General features: G+C 56.5%; 1 protein-coding gene across 1 annotated transcript; it reads right to left on the reverse strand.

Moving 5' to 3' along the window:
- Positions 1–93: 93 nt before the first annotated feature.
- Positions 94–6,515, reverse strand: ETH_00012760 (rhoptry neck protein 2, putative; the record flags this gene model as incomplete). Its single annotated transcript, XM_013375678.1, has 10 exons — positions 94–1,928; positions 2,149–2,298; positions 2,486–2,713; positions 2,993–3,160; positions 3,365–3,445; positions 3,845–3,952; positions 4,282–4,509; positions 4,701–5,054; positions 5,223–5,780; positions 6,020–6,515. Coding segments are annotated over 10 exons (4,206 nt in total), but the record flags the coding sequence as incomplete, so codon positions are not given.
- Between the last annotated feature and the right edge of the window lie 1,133 nt (positions 6,516–7,648).

Raw genomic sequence — 7,648 nt, forward strand, 5'->3', positions numbered from 1 at the left:
GCCGCCCCAGGAGAGGTCGAAGGAGAGCTCGGGGAGCTGCTGAGGAATGCCGAGAGCGTCCAAGTCGGAGTTGTCGGAGGGGGGCCTGGAGACGAAGTCGCGGGGCGGGGGGTCGCGGCCGTGCAACCTTTTTTTTTCGGTGCGGAACTTGGCAGCAGCGGACTGCAGCAGCAGCTGCTTGAGGCGGCGGCGCTGCTGCCACCAGCGCGCGAAGGGGCGGCGCACCCAGCTTGAGAAGCGGGAAAAGAGACTCTTCAAGCTCATCTCGAACTGCAGCAGCACTTTGAACTCGCTGCGCAGCAGCTGCCACGCAGCAGCAGCAGCCATGGGCCAGACGAGGTAGGGCGTCAGCAGCCCGAAGAGGCCCACCTTGAACACGTCTGCTGCTGCTGCTGCTGCTGCGCTGCGCACCGCAGGCGCCACCACAGCAGCGGGACACACGGGCCCCACCACCAAGTTCTCCAGACACTCCACCGCCGGGCCCAGCCCCGAGTCGTTCAGGTGCTGCGTGATGTCGGAGACGGAAATGAAGGTGTAGGCGAAGAAGAAGCCGAGAGACAACATGGAGAGAAGGGCCTTCCTGCGGGCCTCGCGGCGCTGCTGCTGCCACTGCAGCACGAAGTGCCCCAGGTAGGGCGCCTGGAAACTGAAAAACGTGGCCAAGTCCGAATGGCCCAGGCCGCGGTGCAGCCGCGCGGCCAGCAGCAGCGCGTAGGCGAACCAGGAGCCGCCGCCGAACTTCATTTTCTGAATGTTGCGTTTCGACTTTTTGTCGAGGACGTTTTCGAAAAAGTCCGTCTGCACACTCAGGCCCAGCCGGAAGCTGTTCACGCGCCGCGGGTCCGCCAGCGCAGCAGCAGCAGCAGCGCCGCCCACTTCCTTTTCGTAGTCCCTCCACTTCCGCGGGTTTTGCAGCGCGCTGAAGACCAGGGAAGTCACCAGAGTCCACAGCGCCTCGCAGTGGTCCATGCACATGCTGTTTTGGAACTCGGCCTCGCGGGCTGCGGGCCCCAGCGCGGCGAGCTCGGGGTGCACGGAGAGGAAGCCCGCGCTGCGCCGCGCAGCAGCAGCAGCAGCAGCAGCAGCAGCAGCGGCAGCGGAGACCTCGCCGCCGCGCAGCCCCGCCTCCACGGCGGCGAAGGTGTCGAAGCCCGGGACGCGCAGCTGGTTCTGCAGACTGCCGAGGACTGCGTCGCGGACCAGCTCGAGGAAGGCCTCGCGGACGTGCTCGAAGAGCCCCGCAGTCTTCGCCACTTCTGCTGCTGCATGCACTGCATGCAGCACCCGCAGCACGCGGTCCGCATGCACCTTCACGCCCATCCACACGGCGAACTCGCTCTGCCGCGGCGCCCGCAGCAGCGCGCGGAAGAGGCCCCCCACCGCCCGCAGGGCCCTGCGGCCCCGCCGGGGGCCCCGGGGGGCCCCCACGATCCTGCCCAGGAAAATGGTGGAGTCCAGCTCGGCCTCGAGGCGGTCCCGGCTGCGCTGCACCAGCAGCGCCACGGGGTCGCGCGCCGCTGCTGCTGCTGCGCCGTAGGGGTGCCGCAGGTACGCCTCCAGCGCCGCCAGCCACTTCCTGTTCAGCTGCTGCTCCCACTGCGTCAGGTCCGGAGTCGGGATCCGCTCCAAGGCCACCGCCTTGGGCAGCTTCTCCCCGCGCCGCAGCTGCTCCCGCAGCGCCGCGGGAACTCCGAACTCCGCCCACTCCGCCAGCTGCTCGTCCGTGCGCTTCACCAGCCCGCCCTCGTGCAGCTTCGCCTCCGCCGCCTTCTGCGGCTCCGCGGGAAGCGCGCGCGGCTGCTGCGCCTCCAGCTCGTGGAACATTTCGCTGTTTTGGTTCACCTGCAGCGCCGCCTGCGTGTGCACGATCCACTCGAACGAGGTCAGCAGCAGCGGGAACACCCCCGCGTCCAGGCTCTCCAGCAGCACTGACGCCGCACGCACCAGCACACACCCGCGCTCCGCTCTTTCGCTGCCCCTCGCCCGCCCAAACGCCCCTCGTTTCCTCCGAAGTGAAACTACGTTGCACACTGAAGCGCTCTTCCCCAGAATTCGGCGGACGCCCTCCCGCGGCTGCCCCAGCAGCAGCAGCAGCAGCAGCAGCAGCAGCGGCGGCAGCAGCAGCGGCAGTTTTAACGCGAAACTCACGTTGTTTCGCTTTCAAAATCGAAGACTTTCTCTTGACGCCCCGCAAAACTCTCTTCAGAATCGAAGGAGTCCACGTCGAACCCAGCAGGCGGGTGGTCAGCGGCGTCTTGCTCACCGCCGCGTGCTGCTTGTCGTGCGTCTTCGCGGGATCTGCACTTCCGAACATTCAAAATCCAAAAGCTATTCAAAATCCAAATACGACTCAAAAACAAACAATTCTTCCACTCAAACACAAGTAAACGCTACACAAAACTGCCCTCCGCGCCCCTCCTTCCTTCCAACTGCAACTGATGCAACTGAGCCAGCAGCAGCAGCAGCAGCAGCAGCAGCAGCTGACCGCTTCCGAGGAGAACGAATCTGTAGAGGAAGAGGTAATTGAAGGTCAGGGGGTCGTAAGAACACATGCTTTGCAAAGCAGAGCCTTTTCCAGTCCGGATAAAAGCCATTAAAGTCCGCTGCAGCGGCGCCTGCCGCCGCCCAGAAGCAGCTTTTGCCTTAAACATGAACTGCGTGAAGCTCTCCAACTTCGCAGCAAAAGAACTCGTCATGTCGCAGGCCAGAGTGCCTGAACAACAAACCCATAAACGCCTTTTAAACCCAACAAAACGCATGCAGATCGCATGCAAAACGCATGCAAAACGCATGCAAATCGCATGCAAAAAGAGCTCAAAATGATGCAAAACGGGATCCAGTGCCATGATGCAACTTCAACTGCGTTTCTTGCACTCCTTTTTGACGCACAGAAATGCAAAAGTGCATTTCGAAGTCTTTTTTGTCTATATAAATAATTGTTTTGCACTTAAAGGAAGATTTAAAACGAATGTAAAGTGCGCAGAAGACTCACTCTTGAGCAGCAGAGTTGCTGCTGTTGGGAAAAGGTTCTTTTTTGCTGCTGCTGCTCCCTTTTTGCCCGTTTGGCTGCCAACAGATCTTTGAATTTCCTCGTAAGCAGCAGCAGCTTCCGAGATGGAAACTGCAGGCTTTCCGGCTAAAGCTGCGATCTTTTTTGCATCTGAAGACAAAAAAGAATTCAAAAACTATTGAATGATTCAAAAATCAAAAAACGAACAGTTTTCATGCAAGATCCACGAGAAATGCAACAAGAGTGACACTCCGTTTCTTCTTTGAAATACAAACTCGAAAATTTAAATTCAATTTGAATTAATTTAATTTTATTTATTTTTAATGATGTATTTTCATTTGTTCTTCTTCTTACTCGTTTCGAAACTCTTGATCAATTTGCTTCTTTTCGACGCCAGAAACTCTCTGTTGTCATAGAAGAACACTTTTTCGAGAACTGAAAACAGAAAGCAGATTAATTAATTTGATTTATTTATTTATTTATTTTTACCATTTAAACGCTAAAATAAGTCGAATGTTAAATTCCATTTCACGTTTTGTTCTTGCATGCGCGTACATCCCGAAACAGCCTCTCAGCGGCTATTGCAAATGCGAAGATCACTATCCATATTCTGCACAAAATTTCCATTTTGACTTATTTTTAAGTCCTTTTTGTTCCATTTTTTCTTATTTCGTTTTATTTTAATTCACAGAGGTCTAGTGCTTTTCTCTTTTGCATGATCCTGCGTTGAAAGTGCTGTTTGTTGCCATTTCTTAGCATTTCTTGCACGATCCTGCGTTGAAGTACTGCTAGTTGCTGCCACTTTTTCACTTCTTTTTTAAAAAGCAAACTCACTGTCGCTGTGCGCCGTCGGCTTGGAAATTATTTCGAGCCACTGGTCAGCGCGGACGTCGTAGTACTTGGAGCCGGTTTCTTCGAGCAGGTTTCCGAGTTGCGCGCTGGCTGTGAAGACAAAAGCGTCGGAAAGCAGCAAAAACAAAATAAATTAAATAAATTAAAAAAGTTAAATCAATAAATTAAATCAATGAGACAAGGGAAGGATAAGTCGAAGGCAGTCCGGCTAATTTTTCAATCTTTGCAAAAACGGAATTCAACAACGCCCGAAATTCAGCTTTCCGGAACAGTTGCTGAAGTTGAACTCCGCGGCACTGACACCACCTGCAGGATCTCTAGGTGAGTAGTTTGAGAAAATAAGTCAAAATAATCTTAAGAAGACTTAATTAAATTGAAGTTCTATTTGAATAAAAGTTAAACGAGCAGGCTTGGCCTACCTAGCCCGGCGTAGAGGTTGAAGGCGGCCCGGGTGTTGGTGTTCTGTTCCAGCACCTGGGGATCCAGGGGATTTGCAATTGGACTTAAAATGGAATTTTCGAATTCGCAAACTGGAGCTCCTCCTCTGCAGGTTTTGGTTTGAATTCGCGAAGCATTTGTGGCCGGATCCACCAGCGGCTCCACCGGCAGTGAGAACTTGAGCATTTCCTGTTGCACGTCTTCTTGTTCTGCGGTCAAAAAGTGGAATCCGCGGTTCAATTTGCATTAAACACATTTATTTTCGCTACCGCAGCAACGAAGCGGCAACACCGCTCCAGATACCCGGATAATCGCGCAGCTTTCCACTCCGACGCCGTCGCTGCACCCCCGCGCAGCAGCAGCAGCAGCAGCAGCAGCAGGAGCAGCAGCAGCAGCTCACTGAGCATGAGGGCGTTGAGAATCATCTCCGTGGCGTCGCAGTAGGCCCTGAGGAGCTCGGGCTGCAGCTTGTTTCTGTGGACTCTGGAGGCGCCGCGGACGAACCAGGGGCTGCTGCTGCCGCGCTTCCGCGGCTTCCCACCCCGCCCCTTGGGCCTGTACTTGCCCAGCAGCGGCGCAGCAAGCCGCGGGCCTCTGTCTCTGTCGCACATCTCGTCCAGCATCCCCACGGCCCCTTCGCCTCCAGCAGCAGCAGCCAAACTTGTGAAGCTGTAAAACGCCTTCCGCGCCGCCTCCCCGAAGAACGCCTCCCGGTCGATGTGCGCTATCAGCAGCGTCAGCACGTGACCCACAACTGCAGCAGCAGCAGCAGCAGCAGCAGCAGCAGCGGACAATTCGCAAGAACGACGACGTAACTTGGGATCCTGCTGCACACCAACAGCAGCAGCAGCAACGACAGCAGCAGCAGCAGGAGGAACAAGAACGAAAACAGCAGCAGCAGCAGCAGCAGGGTGGAGCTTACTGAGGGGGTTTGAGGCGAGCAGGAAGGGCTCGAGGCCCCCGAACATGGGGACGATTGGCGAAGCTGCTGCTGCTGCTGCTTCCTCTTTGGTGTTTCCAATTCCAAGAGCTGTTGCAACAAGGTCGAGAACTTCTGCTGCTGCTATTTTGTCATTCAAGAAAATTCCCGGCTGCCCCAAGAGAGCAGCAAGTTTGCAAGTCATGAGGACTTCAATGCGATTGGCGAGGACTCTGTCGACAGTTTCCTGGTACCTGAGTGCTGCTGCTGCTGCTTCCTCGCCCGCTGCTGCGGCTGCTGCAGCGCCTGCTGCAGCAGCAGCAGCAGCAGCAGGCGACGCCCCGCTCTCGATGTTCGCCCGCGTCGCCACCGAGCGCGCGTAGCTCATGTCTGGCGCAGCCATTTGCTGCTGCTTCAGCTCTTCTTCAATTGCTGCTCTTTGGCTTTCTGCTTCTGCTCGAAACTTCCTTTCTGCTGCTGCAGCAGACCAAAATGCTTCCAAGTAGCTCCGCCGGTCGCTCGCCAAGGGAATCATGCACGACTTCTCCACCAGCGCTCGCGCTGCGCACACCGCAGCGCCAGCAGCAGCAGCCCAATTCCACATGCTGCTGCAGCAGCAGCAGCAGCAGCAGCAGCTGCTGCTGCTGCTGCTTCTAGGTCTGCGAGCGGCGCTGCGTGTCACCACGCCAGCGGCGAAAACGGCAACGGAAGCAGCAGCGACTACACAACAGCAGCAACAATAACGGCAGCAGCAGCAGCAGCAGCAGCAGCACAGCAGCAGCAGCAGCAGCAAAGCTGACTTCTGAGTTTTCTGACGAAGGCTTGGCTGCGGAGGGCGTTGTTGAGCTCTTCAGCGTTGACGGCCTGCAGACTTGCTGCTGCTGCTGCTTCTGGGACCCAGCCAAAAAGGACTTGGGTTTTTGAAATGGGGTTTTCGGGAGTGGGGGGAGTTGGCAGCTCGTAGACGCCTTCTGCTGCTGCTGCAGCAGCAGCAGCAGCAGGGGGGCCCGCGCTGCTGCGCAGCGTAGCAGAATCAGTCACCGAGTAGCCCCCCGTGGCCCCTGTGGGGCCCGCGAAGCTCATGGTGGAGCCCCAGGGGCCCTGCTGCTGCTGCTGCTGCTGCTGCTGCGGCCCTCTGAGGACCTGGACGTGCAGAGAGCCGCCCGAGGGCAGGGTGAAGCTGGTGGAGCCCTCTGCTGGTGCTGCTGCTGCTGCTGCTGCTTGGGGGCTGAGGAGAGCTGGGCTGGCGGCGGCGCACAGCAGCGCGGCCGACAGCAGGCGGGAGAAAACCCCCATGGTTGGAGAGCGGAGCTAACTTTCAGAATCGAAGCTTCATAAAGACAAAAGAGTTTGCAGCAAGAAAGCTTTGCTGCTGCAGCAGCAGGGGCGGCGCAGCGCGCAGCAGCAGCAGCAGCAGCAGGAGAGTCGATGCAGCAGCAGCCGCGTACGTCAGGCGACTGTACGGACACCCAATTTTCCGGAATCCGGGGAGCAGCAAACGGAAAACGCAAATTAAATCCTAAATGCAAACGAATTGGATCATTTTGGATGCAAAAAGAAGAAAAAGAAGCAGCTTTCCTCGCAAGGTGTTGCGATTGGCGCGCAGCAAGCAGGCAGACGCGAGGCCGCTGGCTGGGCTGTCGGCGACGGCTTTCCTGGCGAAAGCCTCTTCAGAAGAACTTCTGAAGACAAGAGTCAAACTCTAATAAATGAAAAACAAAAATCTCCAAAAAAAACTGGACACTGTCACTTCTGACGCTCTCGCCCGCCCGCGCCGCGGCCTGCGAGAAGAGGGCTTGGCGCTCGGCTGTACGTACAGCTGGCGGTCCGAGTGCCACTCTCCTGGCGCCTCCGTCTTCCCTCTTTGCCCGCATTTAAATCTTTTCCGCCTTTTGAAAGCAATTTCATTTTATATTTCTTTCCAAAAAGCTCGCCGAAAAACCCCTAACCGCCTTTTCCCCGCAGGTCCACTGGCTCGCCGCCGCCGCCGCCGACGGCCGCGCGCCGCAGCAGTTCTGTCTTCGCCGCATTTAGCCTCTTTTTAGGGTTTAAAAGGAATTCATAAAACTCTATTTTGCAATTTGTTGCAATTTTAATTCTTTTAAATCGTAGAAAACACCCAAAGACACCCAAACCCCGCCTCCGCGCCAGCCGCCCGACACACGCACAGCCCAGTCCGCCGCGTCAGGGCTAGACCACCACGGAGAAACATAACTCTTCTCCTCCTAAACCCTAAACCCTAAACCCTTCAGTTTCCTCTATACTCTCCAGTCTCCAAATTTCAAACCGCGCTTCGCGGTGTACGTACACCTCGTTCGCCCCTGCTGCTGCACTGCCGCAGCAGCTGCCGCCTTGACACTCTAAGCTCTTAACTCTACGAAATCTCAAGTCTCCCAAATTTAGGGTTTAGGGTTTAGGGTTTAGGGTTT

Source organism: Eimeria tenella, genomic scaffold, assembly GCF_000499545.2.
Source record: "Eimeria tenella Houghton genomic scaffold, Eth_scaff297, whole genome shotgun sequence".
Classification (NCBI taxonomy): domain Eukaryota; phylum Apicomplexa; class Conoidasida; order Eucoccidiorida; family Eimeriidae; genus Eimeria; species Eimeria tenella.